This window comes from Oryzias melastigma, linkage group LG21 (genome assembly GCF_002922805.2).
Source record: "Oryzias melastigma strain HK-1 linkage group LG21, ASM292280v2, whole genome shotgun sequence".
In the NCBI taxonomy this organism is placed as follows: Eukaryota; Metazoa; Chordata; class Actinopteri; order Beloniformes; family Adrianichthyidae; genus Oryzias; species Oryzias melastigma.
This window is the reverse complement of record NC_050532.1, coordinates 21,999,202-22,015,844: the sequence shown is the minus strand read 5'-3', so window position 1 is coordinate 22,015,844 and position 16,643 is coordinate 21,999,202. Positions and strand designations below refer to the sequence as shown.

The 16,643-nt window shown below is 36.5% G+C and overlaps 1 protein-coding gene across 1 annotated transcript; it reads right to left on the bottom strand.

The window, feature by feature from the left end:
- Window positions 1–396: 396 nt before the first annotated feature.
- LOC112155326 (nectin-1) lies at window positions 397–14,151 on the bottom strand. The gene is made up of 8 exons (XM_024286867.2): window positions 13,863–14,151; window positions 6,280–6,618; window positions 5,900–6,199; window positions 3,431–3,524; window positions 2,534–2,685; window positions 1,821–1,917; window positions 1,644–1,731; window positions 397–573 (listed from the first exon to the last, which is right to left on the bottom strand). Exons 1-8 carry the CDS (start codon window positions 13,963–13,965, stop codon window positions 532–534), a joined length of 1,215 nt encoding a protein of 404 aa, XP_024142635.1. The 5' UTR covers window positions 13,966–14,151; the 3' UTR covers window positions 397–531.
- Window positions 14,152–16,643: the final 2,492 nt, after the last annotated feature.

Below are 16,643 nucleotides of genomic sequence, written 5' to 3'. Positions count from 1 at the left end.
CCGTTATTAAAGTAGAAGCTGTTTACATCCGCGGTCTCGTGGTAGAGGCGTGGAAAGAGGAGGGAACTCACAATAAACTCACTCCAGTACTTCCAGTATTTTTTCAGTCAATGGTAAATGGTAAATGGCGTATACTTGTATAGCGCTTTCTACCCTCCTTCGAGGGCCCAAAGCGCTTCACAGTCACAGACCCATTCACCCATTCACACACACATTCACACACTGGTGGTGGCTCCGCTGCCGAACACTGGCGCCAACCTCCCACCAGAGGCAATTCGGGGTTTGGTGTTTTCCCCAAGGACACTTCGACACATGGGCGGGCAGGGTGGGAGTCGAACCCGCTCACCTCCAATCAGGAGTCGACTGCCCTACCGCTGCACCACGGCCCCCAATGTGTCGTCACATTGCCCAGCACTACTTCAGAGAGAAAAAGCTGCATCTGAAAAGTCTTCATTCTCCAAGATTGTGTAGTTTCCATGGGAACAGGCACAAAATGTCCCTTTAAAATTCTACTCTTGCAGCTGATGGACATCATTGGTCAGAGAAGCAGATTTCCACACTTTCACCAGGAATCTAAAGCAGAAAACATCAGATTAATTGCAGGACAAATCAGCAAAGACGGTCATAAAAACGTAATTATTTTCAAGGAATTACATTTTTCAATAAGTATATTAAAAGAAGGAAATAAGAAATCAAGGAAAAACATGAAAGTCAATCTTAGCCTAAAAAACGAATAAAATGTGTTTAAAAATGAGGATAAAAGCATATTCACTTTGACTATTTTTTTATTTCAGAAAATATGAAGCTAAGATTTATTTCTCCTGATGTTAACAGCATTTCCTTTGTCACATACTAAATGAACATTTAGGAGCTTTGAGGATGTACAGATTGTGTAACTAAATTGGTTTATTCGCAGAATAATTCCACTCAACTGAGTTCAGCATTAATGATCAATTATCTCTTTAATCAACTGCTTCTGGTTTCCTATCAATTCTCATTTAAGCTTTCCATTATATGTTCCATTTTATCCTCTTAGACTATTAGCTTTAGGTCAACACTCACAAACCCCTTGACAGGTTCAAATCTCATGTCTCTGACCACATTTAGTTGATTCAGTCTAAATCCTTCACTTCTCAATCTCTTCCTGTCTCCACCGATGTGCCCCAAGGTTCAGTGCTGGGGCTGATGACCTTTATGATTAACAGCCTTCTCCCCCTTGGTTACATTTTTTGCAAATAGACATTTAGTTTTACTGTTATACAGATGAAATCCAGCTCCATATCTCCACTCACAAACTGCATTCTTTAATAAAATCTTGGTTCAAACATGTTTTTTTTGCCATTTAAATAAGTAAAAGAAACAGATGTGGCACTTGACACTGAATCCACCCTAACTAAGACTGTATCTGAGAACTGGATCGACTGACAAGGGAACAGTTTATTTCCAGTTCCAACCAAATGAGGTCAATTCAGTCGCCATTTTGCAATACAAACGCCACCATATTGGAACCAGATATCATCAGCAAAAAGTGATTGGTCTGAATCTAGTGTTTTAAAAATAAAATGCAATACTGTCATTATTATCATCATTATTATTGTCATTACTATAATTACTATTATTGTAATCATTTATTTTAATATTACCTGTTTTTCTGTGATAGAATTTTCTGAGGAGCTGGAGGAGCTTCTTGTCAGAACTAGTTTCTTCTTACACTGAAGATCTGAACAAAACCTTTTCAATATAATACATGAAAAAAAAAGTATTTTTCAGTTTGTGATTTTAACACTTGAACTCAAAAAAATAACAGGTGGACTTGGTACCTTTGAACTTTTCCAGTTCTATAGCAATGCATCCACCATGAAACAATAGTCAGGAGAGTCAGGAGACCAGTGATGACCCAGGGAAGCGTGACATTTCCTGTAAGAAAACAAAACACAGAAAATAGTCTGTAAATTTAACATATACGTAGTCTCCTATTTTGGAAAACAAAAAAGAGCCTTGACATGACATTTCCCTTTACATTTTTACAATTCAAATAATGTTTTTAAGATGCATAGATGTGCAGTATCTTATTGTAAATTTTAAAAAAGAAACTTAATTTTTAGCTTTAAAATCATCTGAATTTTAATGACACCACTACTAAATATCACAAAAAAATAAAATTTGAAAGAAAATTCTTGATTTTAAAGTTTAAGTATTTTTTTATAAGCTGGAAACAACTTACACTACAGCATCAGGATTTAAGAGCTTTTTTGTAACAAAAAAACATTAAAGAAAAATTACATTTCTGGATTATAGTTAAAATAAAAGTAAAGTACTCATTTGGAGTAAAAGGATAAAATCACACACAGGTCTTTTGTTTATCGCCCCTCTGTCCATGGAACACACATTAAAAGTCTTTGGGAGCACTCCCAGCATGCAACAAGACCCATTGTGTTTCTTGTTCAGATGAACATCTATAGAGTGCAGTTTTATTCTATTCTATATCAAAACCAGACATGAAAAATACTGAAAAACCCACAGATGAACTCACCTGTAGAGAAATGCACAAAGAGGTATGTGTGTTTGCTTCCGTATGGATTTTTGGCTTCACACTTATAAAGGCCGGACAAGTCATTGCTCTGGCTTGGAAACTGCAGCGTTGCACCCACAACTTTAACCGATGGAGGCAGAGGCTCACCAGACCTGAAAGAGACAAAAAAATTCAGTAAAAAAAAAAAAAAAACAGCAACAACAACAAAAAAAAAGATTTATGATTTTCTGCTGGTCAGAGCATTTTTCAGCCACGCAAGAAGAGGCAGTTTAGCTTCTCCAGGTAGTTTCATGCTCCACCATTGCAAGAGTTTCTAAAATTTAAATTAGTGACGGGCAACACTGGGAATTTAGGTATCAATCTGATGCCAAGTAACTACAGTGCTAGTAATACTGATATCAATACTGATACCAATACTTTTTAAAAATGCTGTGATCATTGAAAAATTTAGTAAATTTGCAATTTTTTTTCTTGTTAATCGTGTAAAAATAAAACACAAGACAAAGACTTACGACAAATAAAATGTTTGTTAACCAACTACAACCGTCTGAAGTGCAAATACATCAAATTTAAATCGATGGTTCACTCATTTTCCACCAAAGAAGTAGGTCTCCGTCCTGTGGAATTGGAGTCTTTTCTGTGTACCAGTGCAAAGAAACAGGCAGCTCTTCAGAGCTCCATAAATCTTTGATTGCAATCTATCGAATCTAACAAGACAAGTTTTTCTACAAAGAGAGACAAGTCTAAGAATGTGACTAATCAGGCATTCCTTCTTACTGAACAAAGGTTTGTCTTAACCCACATGTGTCCATTACAGATGCCCACATTTGCAAACAACACTGCTGCTGAGTGCAGCTGATATGAGTTTTTGAAAACATTACATTTAAATGACCCTACCTGCTCCAGATAATTGTGGCATTTGGGTTTGCCTCGGCTTTACACTCAAATAAGACATCAGATAGTTCAGTGATGTTGATCTTTTCAGGCGAGTCTGCAAAAAGCACAAAAGGCTTAAGACGATATGAACGACAAAATAAAGGTTTGATAACATTTCAACCTGAGAAATAAAAGGCATTTTTGCGCAAAAATAACATTATTCTGTCTAAAAACAGAATTATCACAAAACAAAACATTGATTAGTTTGAAAAAAGTGGGAAAAGAAGGATGAAGCTCTAAGTTTGTCCATTACACTACGAAAGCACATTTTGCCAATACAAAGGAAGATTGTATTTCTATTGGCTCCTCCTCACAATAAAGACTTTCTTTTATGGTCTTTAGCTGACACAGAAAACCTCTTTATGCTTGAGTACAACATTCTTTCATGATTTTCAAACCTCCTAAGCATTTACCTCTGACATTGCTGGTTTTTAGGCCTCTTGGTTAAAAAGTCCGTTACCAACACCAAAGTAAATGATGTTAAGAGACAGAAAATTGATCTGTCACATTCTGAGAAAATTGACTATATTTCAAATACTGCAACGTTTTAATTACCGGTAATAGGGCTGTCAAGCATACCAAAAAGCACTTTAGTGACAAATTTAGGTTACCATATTTTCTCAATGCGGAAGCCGAAAACAGCCAGCCCTACTTTTTTTTTTTTTTTTTTTTTTACGTTTTCTCAAGAAAGCAAAATTTGTATCTGGTTATAGCAAGGTAATCAAGAACGAAGAATGAAGCATCCCTCTCTCTCTTTTACGCACGGAGACACAGAGACTTTCCCTGTTTTAAGTCTCTTTAGTTTGTGGTTAACAACAAAAACAGCAGAAAAACACTGTACAAAGTTGTTTTTACTCTATTTTGTTATTTATTAGTGACTCTATAGTCTTTAAACGTATTAATTATATCTCAAGCACCAGCCCCCTCCCTTTATTTCCTAAAAAACCCAGAACAAATAGGTTGATTGAGAGAACCCCAGGCGTTTCTGGATGGTGCGTTCCCCTGAGCTTGGACATCAGCAGCAAAACAAACCAGTTAATCAGAGTAAATGTCGAACACCAGCACTGATCCTTGTAAAATCGACTGCTTAAATAGTGTCAATATTTTTTCTGAAAAACTGCTTTGTTTTGTTGCAAATTGTATAAAAACAATGACAAAAGCATAATATCGGACCGAGTTGGCAGAGTGGCTGTTTGGGTCCTCTAATACCCGGAGCTCAGTGAACGCACTATGGTCAGATTCTCGCAGCTCTGAGTTCTGTCTATCAACTTATTTGTTAGAAGTTTTTAGCGAAATAAAGGGAGGAGGGCTGGTGGATGAGACAGAATGAAGGTGTTTGAGGGGCAACTTTTGTGGAGTGGTCTTCTGCTGTTTTTTCTGTTCAGAAAGTCTCAGCATATTAGTGCGGCAAAGGAAGAGGTGGACACTTTGTTATTGATTATCTCGTGATAATGAAAAAAATATTTAAAAAAAAAGTAGGGCAGCCTGTTTTTGGCTTCCGTACAATAAGGCGTACTCAAAAGCCTTAATTTTTTCAAAAAATGATGTGTGCCTTACAGTCAGAGCACCATATACAACCATTTATTTTCGGTGTGCCTACTGATGTTGAAGCAATCACACAGCACTCTGTCAAAATGTCAGCTTGGCTTTTTTGTGAGTTTAAAAAAAAAGGTTTGGTGTTATTTGGTGCTGCATGTTATGGCTAACATGCAGCGTGTCGAACTGTGTTGTTTATTTTTTTTGTGTTACTGACAAGGATTGGAGTTTGTGCAGTCACAGTAATAATTGCTTTAGCAACACCAGTCTGGTTTTTCCATGTTGCAAACTGGTTTAGGAGTTACTGGTATTGTGAATAATTCAATGTGGCAAATGTGTACCGTGTTACAAACAAGTTTTAGAATTGCTGTGACCCTTAATGCACCTTATAGTTCAGTACGCCTTATGTGTAACATAAGTTTAAAAAAATAGACCATTCATTGATGGTGTACCTTATTATCTGTTGTGCCATTTAGTGATTATTTTCTGAAGCAAGGATTTTCTTACACTGTTTTGTTTCAAAAATATATCTTCTGTGTTGAAGTCATGCAACTAAATAAGACCCGGATCTTCCCGTTTTATGCTGACCAAAATGAAAAAAACAAACAAACAGAAAACCATTTTTTGGAATGAGAAGTAACTCTCTTGTCCCTGAAAGTCAAAAGCACAAATTACAAATNCTGAAAAAAAAAAAAAAAAAAAATCAGAAACTCGATAGTCAAAAGCCCAATCACAATGGCAGTTTTTATTTCCACCTGCTTCTTTTTTTGAAAATCAATTTGGTTTGATGAGTGTGAAAGCTCACCTGAAATAGGCTTGTATGATTTGCGTTTAAATAAAAAAAACTAAATCATAAGGAGACATTGGCTTTAGAGACAGTTTGAAGATACTTACAGTGGATCTGGATGTTGGTTTCCAGGATTTCTTCTTTCATTGTCTCACTTGAGATGACACACTTCACCAATTGACCATTCATCTCTCTCCCAGGTTTTCCAACCAGCGTACTCCATGTGGTGGTCGTCCCATTAGCATGCTGAGTTTCTTGGAGTTCTTCTCGAACTTTTCCTTCAAGAGAACCTTTGATCCATTTCACCTCTGCCTTAGGTTTGGAGGCAGCAGCTGTGCAGGTTGCAAGAGGAACCTCCTCATTTCCCTCAATGGGTGTATAAGACATCAGATTTGTATTTGGGGGCACTGAAGGAAAACCAGTAAAAATCAAAATTCAAGATGTCTCAATAAAAACAGCAACAACATGAAAAATAATCAGATCTTACCAAGTATTACAAGTTTTGAAACTTTGCTCTGCGGTACACTGGGGAATAAGCTGAAGATGCATGTGTAGCTTCCTTCATCCTTCAGTGTAACATTAGACAATTTCAAGGTTCCATTTTTTTCATTGAAATTCCCAATAAATTCAAATCTGAAATCTTTTCCATTACTATACTTCAGTCCAATTATGGGCTGAATTATCAAGAAAACATCATCCGGTGCTTTTCCTTTGATCGTTTTCTGCCATGTGATCTGGGACAGACGATCACTTGTGCTCGTTTGACAGGGTAAGATGGCGAAAGATCCAAGCATCGCAACCACATCTCCATCTCCAAACTGAACAGCTGTAAAGAGAAAAAACACGACGTCAATGCTTTTGTAGAGATATCTGTCCATAATCGGAATTAAAGGCCCACTCCAATGAGGACATGTATAAAGAATGTTATGCTTAAGATGAATTTCAGAGTCTTTCTTTATTCAAATTCTGTAAATCAGGAGGAGACAAAAAAAATCCTGTGAAGAAGCTTATAATTCTGATGTAGAAGCTACAATGGCCAGGCCAAGGGCTCTCAGCTCCGCTCTTTTCTGATGCATCCTGTTGTAGACAAATAGATCCATACAGATTTTCATTTTCCTGATCTGTGAAGTCATTGGGAGCATACTCTGCACCAAAGTTCCTGCCCAAAACTCGGAAGTGAATCTCAAATGAACAACTGCCACTCTGCAGAATTGTGTTCTAGAAAACAACAGTTTTTTTTTAATTATTATTATTATTTTGGACAAAAAAGGGATATCGGCAATAAAACACCACTGGAAACAATTTTAAAATAGATCAATAGATAACTGAAGTGGGCCTTAAACTAGGGTTGGGCGATATGACGATAAAAAAACTGTCTTACGATAAAACGATCTCTAGTCATTATTGAGAGATCGTTTTATCGCGATCTTCTACGAAAAGCTGCAAGAGCGAGAAGGCAAAAGCTTGTTGACAGCTGCGACTTTAAATCCGAGCTGCTGCTGCTCCCCCTCCTCCTCCTCCTCCTCCTCCTCCTCCTCCCCGGTGTTTTTTTTTCTTGTTTGGAAGTCACGTGACATACGACGTGACAGAGTCACGGGCGCCGTCATTATGGATCGAGTCTTCTCGAGTAATAAATGACGGAGGTCCGAAAAAGTAACAAAAGGAGACGCAGTGTTTTGCCATCGACTTCAAAAACCTTGACAACAAAATAATCCGATGGAGAGGAATCATCACAGGACAGGTTTCGTATTTTAATAGAGAGAAATCAGGCTGAGAACTTTGAACTGTGTGCTAAAGTGGGTGCTAGCAACTCATGAGAGACATGCTAGTTTGGTTCTTAGATGTATGTTTTTATTAATGTTTCGTGTTTTTAAACATAGCGGATGTTAATCGCACGTATTTACGTTCAATCTGCACAAAAACTGATGGTAATTCATGTAGGAAACACGTCAAATGTTCGGTCAAGATGCACGGTGCTGCATTGTTTTGCTAGCTCTTTGCATAGCTTTTGCTAGCTACTGTAAGAGCCTAAATCTTATCGTCGGTCGCACTCCCCTTGTAAGAAGTGTAAGTGAGTTTGCACATAATTTTCTTAATCCGTGGCGTCACTGTTGAGGTTCTTTCTTGGTCGTTCGGACCGAGTAAAAGCCCAACTAGAATAAACAGCGCTAATGCTAACGCTAGCTTTCTGCTCAGTGACATAAACACCGCAGAGAGCAGATGTTAGTGAAGGAGCTGTGGATGTAAACTTTTTAAAACATTTACTGCTATTATCTCTGTGTTTTGAATCTTAACAGTTTGGCAGATGTATTTGATGTTATCATCCAAGTTTAAAAATGTTTTTGTATCAGTTAAAGATGTTAGCTGGAGCCTTTTTGTCAAAGTACAACGAAATCGTCTATTTGAAGGTAAATTCTGAAGCAATTGAGATTTATTTAGCATGTATGTAATCCAAAAATAGTAAAAGTTTCAGTTTCATTTGAAAATGTGGTAAAGGGTGTTTTTTTACATTATTATTATTATTTAGCACTTTGAGATGTTTTAAATATTGAAAGGACTTTACTAAACTTTATCAGTCGTTCATTCTATAAACTTCATCAATCTCCCTCATTTCTGGTCTTGGGTGACAATCATTTACAAGCTCTGTTTTATGGATTTTAGCGAGGGAGGAAAATAAAAACTCAGATATTCAGAAGCATTTCATTTGACAGAAATGCATTATCTGTAGCAGTAGAAGGCGCAATTCTTGCAACATTTACAGATGAATCTTAATAGATACTATTTAATTCGAATAAATAATATTTTTTCAAAAATGTGTTTACTTCTTTCAACTAAAATTATTATAATTAAATTTTTGTCAATTTGAATTTATTTTAAAAAAATCGTGATAAAATCGAAATCCAGAAATAAAATTTAAAAATCGTGATTTTATTTTTTTGCCATATCGCCCAGCCCTACCTTAAACGAAAGAAAGTTTTTTTTTCATTTGATTACGATAAAAAAAAAATCCACAATACATAGTTCCCTCAATATATTGCAGGTCACCTTTCAAGGTCTGGTTGTTTTATGGATTTTCTTCAGTAAGATTTTGCAAATATATTTCAATAGTGCACTTTGTTCTGGGTCCTGATAGGCAGATTACCTTGTCAATCAATTTACTGTACAGATACGTGTAGCTCTCTAAATCTATATAAATCTTTGATTGTGATCAGATCTTTGGTTTCATTCTTAAATATCAGACTTATTTTTCTATGAAGGTTTGAACTTTAAGACATTAAAGAAGAGAAAGAAGTTAAAAATGATTGTCTGAGAAAAGTGCCTAAACAGTGTGGTGGAGTTTTACAGCCTTAAAACATATATAATTCTTTTTTGTGGATTTTACAGGTTATTCTTAAGACTGTAACTTTAACAACAAGGCATTTTATAGCCTGTGTTTTTTACTTGTTCTGATTTTGACTATAGACCATTTTGCTTTGTCACTTAATATAATCAACATTTTACTATTGAAAAGTATCTGTGCAAAGCTGCTTTTCTCAGCTTTCAAAATCGGTTGGAATATCGTTAATGGGCAAACGGTCAGAGTTAATTCAAAGAGCGTATGTACAGCTGCTGAGGATAGCTTCGGTGTTACAAGTGTAAAATGCACAAAGCTATATGTTTGGATTGGAAGATGGTCAGTTTGCATTTACGCTGCTGCTGAACCACACTAGAGTTCACTTGCAAAGGAACTCAGACAATTGTTTCAAGTAAACCAGAGTTCACTTGTTCAGGAGTTCAAAGGAGTCTTTTCATTTTTTCAAATAAACCAACTAAAGCTAAATTTGCAAATAGGGCACCATTTTATGTGGTGTCTATGGGGAAAGGAGATACGTTTTCCAAGCTTATGTTTCAGCATTATATGAATTTGTGTCATAGTTTGTCTTATAAATTGAAGTGTTTATTTTATTTTTAAAGGTTGGATTATAAAGAAACCTTTCAAAGAAGTATATTTTGAAACATATTGAAGATAACTTCTAGCAAGTGCTCCATCTCAAACATTTGCAGAGGCTTTCAAACTTTATTTATTTGTATAGCGCCTTTTCTTCAGCTGAAACACAAGGTGCTTAACAGAGCTGGACCCCAGGCGCCCCAAAGAGAACAGGCACCGCAGCAATAGACCCCCCACCCCGCAGTTGGAGTCCGAGAACGTGAGGAAACACTGTAGACACGTTTAAAATAAATAATATATAAATAAATAAACATTTAAAAAATGCATAAACAATATAAATATGATAGTAAAAACATTAACTATAAAGTGATTAAAATAGAAGTTTATATATATGTATATATATATATATACATATATATATATATATATATATATATATAAATAAAATAAACCAAAGAAGAGAAGATCAAATTCAATCACTAGGAAAGTAGCATAAAAGCCCGAATAAAAAGGTGGGTCTTGAGCCTCTTCCTAAAAAGCTCTTCAGTCTCTGCGGCCCAGAGGCTCTCTGGCAGGTTGTTCCAGAGGCGAGGACCGTAATGATGAAACGAAGCTTCACCATGTGTTTTGGTCCTCACCTTAGGAACAACTAACAGGCCGGTGCCGGAGGACCTCTGGGTCGCGAGGGTTCATACTTTAAAAGAAGATCACTTAAATAAGAAGGCCCAAGACCATAAAAACATTTATAAACCATTAAAAGAATCTTAAAATCAATCCTGAAATGCACAGGGAGCCAATGCAGCGATTTTAAAACTGGTGTAATGTGTTCCCGCCCCCTGGTCCTCGTCAGAACTCGTGCCGCTGAGTTCTGAAGAAGTTGTAGATTTGACAGAGACTTTTTCTGGGAAGACCAGAGAGCAGGGCATTACAATAATCTAAACGACTAAAAATAAAAGCACCTCTGTGCTGGCAAGAGAGAGGAATGGGCGGACTCTGGCGATATTTTTGAGATGATAAAAACCTGTCTTCACAACATTTTTAATGTGTGGAATAAAATTCAGCTCAGAGTCAAAGAGTACACCCAGGTTTCTCACACATTGAGAAGGATTAAAATTATTGAGCTTGGGTAAAATCTTCTCTCTCTTGTCTTCAGGACTGATGATTAAAACTTCTGATTTGTTCTGGTTGAGCTGAAGGAATGTTTCTGCCATCCATGATTTAATATCTATAATACAATTTAAAAGAGTATTTAAAGGTTCAAGGTCATCAGGAGACACCGCGATGTAAAGCTGAGTATCATCAGCATAGCTGTGGAAGTCAACGCCTTGGGGAACCCCACACAACTTATTTTGTGGATTCTTGAGGAGTATGTATCCAAACTTACATAAAAATGTCGATCTGTGAGATAAGAGTGGAACCAGTTAAGAACAGTGCCTGAGAGGCCAACCTGACTCTTAAGTCTATCTAATAAAATCTGGTGATCTACCGTATCGAAGGCGGCACTAAGATCAAGTAGCACCAGTACAGAGAGTTTCTGCGAGTCAGAATTATTCCTTAGGTCAGTTAAAATCTTTAAAGGGCAGTCTCAGTACTGTGGTTTGTCCTAAAACCAGATTGACATTTTTCTAAAACATTATGTACATTTAAAAAATCATGCAATCGAATAAAAACATTTTTTTCAAAAATGTTACCTAAAAATGGTAAGTTGGATACAGTTCTATAATTATCCCTAGTACTTGGATCCAAGTTACTCTTCTTCAGAAGGGGCTTCACCACTGCCGTCTTACAGGCAGTGGGTAAGACACCCGTCTGAAGAGAGGTATAGGTTTACTATGTTTAAAAGCTCTGATTCAAAGAATCCATAACAGGTTTTTAAAAGAGAAGTGGGGATTTGGTCTAAAAGGCAGGTTGTAGTTTTTGCTTGGGAAAAAAATTCGATCAAGCGTCTTCTCATCAACCAGGACAAAACTCTCCAGTGTTTCCTCAGGTAAAGACAATGCCACTGACCTGCTAACATTAGTGCTATGTACCGGTTGAAGGTTAGATCTAATAGCATTGACCTTACTCCTGAAGTGGTTCGCAAAGTCCTCACATGCAGTTTCTGAGTGAGGCATGATTGGTTTATCAATAAAAAATCAATAGTCTTAAAAAGAAACCGAGGGTTGTGTTTATTGTCTGTGATGAGTTTTGAAAAATAAAGAGTCCTTTCTTGTTTAACGGTGTCATTGTAAGTTTTAAGTTGATCTTTAAAAAAGTTATTATCGAATGTTAAATTCGACTTTCACTCCAGTAAACCTCAAAAGTCTTAGTAGACTCCAGTGACCCTAAGATTCAGGAATTGCTATTCTGTTGTCAGCAGAACACCATCTACAACAGATGTCCGATATAAAACATCTTGACAGGAACTGTGCACTCCTCCGCCCTGAAGCTTTGGCCCTTTACACAGTTGGCAGTAATGCTATAAGCACGACAGAGAATGCCTTATTAAGAGGCCCTTCACTGTCAGGGTGGATCATGTTGCATGTTTAAACACATCACTGCCACAAAAGTACAAACAGCATCATCAACACACCAAGCAAACTATTTTTTTAAATGCCTATGAAATAGTCTATTTGAAAGTATTATTTTAAATGTAATAGAGATTTATTGGGTATGTATTCATTAGAGGAGGATATGGAGCAACTTTCACGACCAATTTCTTGACCCCTACAGGTCAAATAGGGATTTACACTCTAAAAAATACTCTTCTTTTTGTAATAGCTTTTTCTGTGTAAATCAGAGAAATGTAAAACCAACTCCATTCATTATTAGAGGATATGGAGCAACTTTCACAACCATTTTTTGACCCCTAAAGCTCAAATAGGGAATTACACTAATAAAAATTACTCTTCTTTTTCTAATAGCTTTTCTGTGTGAATCAGAGAAATATGAAACCAACTCCATTCATTGAAAGAGGATATAGACCAACGTTCACAACCAGTGTTTTAACCCCTAGAGGTCAAATAGGGAATTACACTAATAAAAAGTATTATTCTTTTTGTTATAGCTTTTTCTGTGAAAATCAGAGAAGCGTGGAACCACCTCCATTCAATAGAGAAGGAGATGGAGCGACTTTCACAACCAATTTTTGACCCCTAGAGGTCAAATAGTCAGTTAAACAAAAAAAGCTATTACAAAAAGAAGAGTACTTTTTTAGAGTGTAATTCCCTATTTGACCTCTAGGGGTAAAAAGATTGGTCGTGAAAGTTGCTCCGTATCTGTCTCTATTGAATAGAGCTGGTTTCACATTTCTCTGATTTACACAGAAAAAGCTATTACAAAAGAATAAGTATTTTCTTAGAGTGAAATTCTCTATTTGACCTCTGGGGGTCAAACTATTACAAAAAGAAGTGATTTGATAGTAAAGTACAATACTTATAGGAGGATTGTTGGCTGTCATTTTTTTTATTCAGCTGTTATTATACAAATTGTATTGCAGTCATGTGATTACACCATAAATAAAAGATTTGTTATAGTTGGTAAATGACTAATCCCTTTGCTTAATTCTAGAAATAAGGTATTAGAAACAGAATGTTATAATGCCTGCGTCTGAGATTTGTTTATAGTCAAGTCCCACAGTTTACTTCCAGCAGCAGCTCAGGCAAAGCGCTCAGGTGCAGCTCTCATTGAAGCGGCGTTTGCGGTGTCTGCTCTTTACGTGGATCGTGAATAATGAAAACGAGTCATGTGAAATGTTTATTATGTTATCAGCAGTCAGCAAAACAATTTTGTTTTGTTTTTTTAGTAAAGGCGTTTGAGAAATATTGCCGTTCATCGTTGAATGTGAGACGAATGTCGAGTATGAAACTAATTTAACCGCGCTCAATTATGTCAGAACTCACTACAGATCCTCTTGTTTTGACTTTTGCAGATGTTTCCATACTTTTAAAGAGTGAACAGGCTGTTTGGGGGGCATGTCCATAGTAGCTAAAGCAGCTAGCGTAACAGAATGACTTAGCATTTTTTCCCCCCCAGAGTTAAAAACACATTTGTAGACGTTTTGTATAAAAAGGGATTTTCATCTTCTTTTTTTCCCCTGCGTCATCATCGTGCCACTATTTGGGCGCTCAAACTTTAAGGACAAAACAAGGATAGAAACAAACCTTCGACGTCTTTCGTGTGTTGCAGAGAAGCAATTAACAAGAAAAACTTGAAAATCATGGATAGAAATCCTGCTATTCTTTCGTTGGGTCCGCGGCTCGCCATAGCTTGGTGTTTGTAAAATCAATGAAGACTGCTCAGCCTGTCGTTGTAGTATGCGTAAGTCACTGGTGTCAAGCCAGCACGCTCTCGCTAAACTGCTGTCAAGTGAGCCCTCTCTGGAATACAGCGTGCGACTTTAATACAATCATTACGGTAGCAGCAAGAAAGGCTTCATTTCAAAGAAAGAGTAAAAGGTATCTCCTTGTTTCCATAGAACCATTTCACTTCTCACTTATAGAATCCCTTCTTGTTATGTCACCCACAAAGTTTCAGCCAGATCTGATGTGGTATTTTGAAGTAGCCTACTGTTGAAATTGGATACTTAAGCGAAAAAATACTACAATTTTAAAATACTCATAAATGAAAACTCCTAGTTTCCACAGAATAATTTCACTTCTCACTTAGAGTATCCCTTCTTGTTATGTCACCCACAAAGTTTCAGCCAGATCTGATGTAGTATTTTGTAGTACTGCCCTGCTGAAATTGGGTACTTAAGCGAAAAAATACTACAATTTTTAAAATACCTGTAAAATGAAAACTCCTAGTTTCCACAGAATCATTTCACTTCTCACTTAGAGTATCCCCTCTTGCTATGTCACCCACAAAGTTTCACTCAGATCTGGTGTAGTATTTTGTAGTACTGCCCTGATGAAATTGGGTACTTAAGCGAAAAAATACTACAGTTTTAAAATACTCATAAAATGAAAACTCCTAGTTTCCACAGAATCATTTCACTTCTCACTTAGAGTATACCTTCTTGTTATGTCACCCACAAAGTTTCAGCCAGATCTGATGTGGTATTTTGAAGTACTACCCTTTTGAAATTGTGTACTTAAGCGAAAAAAAGTACAAATTTAAAATACTCGTAAAATGAAAACTCCTAGTTTGCACAGAATCAATTCACTTCTCACTTATAGTATACCTTCTTGTTATGTCACCCACAAAGTTTCAGCCAGATCTGATGTGGTATTTTGAAGTACTGCCCTGTTGAAATTGGGTACTTAAGCGAAAAAATACTACAAATTTAAAATACTCGTAAAATGAAAACTCCTCGTTTCCACAGAATCATTTCACTTCTCACTTATAGTATCCCTTCTTGTTATGTCACCCACAAAGTTTCACTCAGATCTGGTGTAGTATTTTGTTTTCATTTATGAGTATTTTAAAACTGTAGTTTTTTTTTCGCTTAAGTACCCAATTTCAACAGGGCAGTACTACAAAATACTACATCAGATCTGAGTGAAACTTTGTGGGTGACATAGCAAGAAGGGATACTATAAGTGAGAAGTGAAATGACTCTGTGGAAACTAGGAGTTTTCATTTTATGAGTATTTTAAAATTGTAGTATTTTTTCGCTTAAGTACCTAATTTTAACAGGGCAGTACTTCAAAAATACTAGAGTGAAACTTTGAGGGTAAGAGTACATGAAAGGATACTATAAGTGAGAAGTGAAAAGGTTCTGTGGAAACAAGGAGGTACCTTTTACTCTTTCTTTGAAATGAAGCCTTTCTTGCTGCTACCGTAATGATTGTATTAAAGTCGCACGCCGTATTCCAGAGAGGGCTCACTTGACAGCAGTTTAGCGAGAGCGTGCTGGCTTGACACCAGTCGTAAGTCTATGGTATTCCTGAGAGTGTTGCCAGTGTAGGTAGCAGATGTGCTCGGTCTGTCAGATCGGCTCGGGGGTTTGCGACCATAGACTGTAAATACATGTTATATACAGTCTATGTTTGCGACTAGTGATGACGTCACTACCTACACCAGCATTGAGTGTACAAGAAATAACTGTAAAAAAAAAAAAAAAAGGAAAAAAAAGAAATAACTGTACACTAACCCCCCCCCCCTACTTCCGTGTTCCAAAAAGGAAGTACCAGTGAGATGCAAGCATTGACTGTAAAAATAGTCTATGGTTGCAAAAAGGCCAAAGTCCCAGTGACTTGCATTGACAAACAGACAGTTATTTCTCAGTCATTTTATATGTCAGAATAATATTCTTCCTCTGGTGCTATCTTCTTAACATCTTATTTCTAATCTTAACTTTAAAATAAGAAAAATCACTTTTCACAAGTTATTCGAGTTATAAATTGACCAATCAGGCTCAGTGGCTCAATAAACATTTGTGGGTTTGACGTGGAATGTCTGGGGGGTCTTATATGTCAGAATAATCTGCACAAATTGTATATAATTTTTCTTCTTCTCTTTTTAAACTAGAATATTTTGATTTTTTTCTCCATTAACTAACGAAGATGGTTTTCTATTTTTATAATCATTCTTTGATAGATACAATCTGCATTAATTGCCTTATTAGCAAATTAAGATGACTTACTTATTACTGTTTGTATTATCATAATTCTATGAATACAATGAAATTATTTGTCGTGGATTCTTTAAAACTTGATTGCATAAATAATATTAATGATCAGTAATAGCCTGAATCTATTAATATTTGATATTAAGTCCTGAACCGGATATTGATAATTCATGTAGAGAAAATGGTACGGTCGAGTCGGGGTGGGTTTATATAAGTTAGCTTCCTTCCACTCCCTTTCAAGTGATCTACTTCTGATTTATTAAGTGATATGTTATGTATTATGGATGAGGGTCAGCACCGCTAAGTCTGAGGCCATGGTTCTCGACCGGAGAAAGGTAGTTTGCCCTCTCTCGGTGGGTGGAGTGCTCCT

Excerpts from the sequence above, each read along its gene's own strand:
- LOC112155326 (XM_024286867.2), bottom strand. The coding sequence starts at position 13,965 with ATGGCGAGCCGCGGACCCAACGAAAGAATAGCAGGATTTCTATCCATG. Across the intron at positions 2,686-3,430 it reads GCCACAATTATCTGGAGCAG|GTCTGGTGAGCCTCTGCCTC; the intron begins GTAGGGTCATTT and ends TGTCTCTTTCAG. Across the intron at positions 1,918-2,533 it reads CTTTGTGCATTTCTCTACAG|GAAATGTCACGCTTCCCTGG; the intron begins GTGAGTTCATCT and ends GTTTTCTTACAG.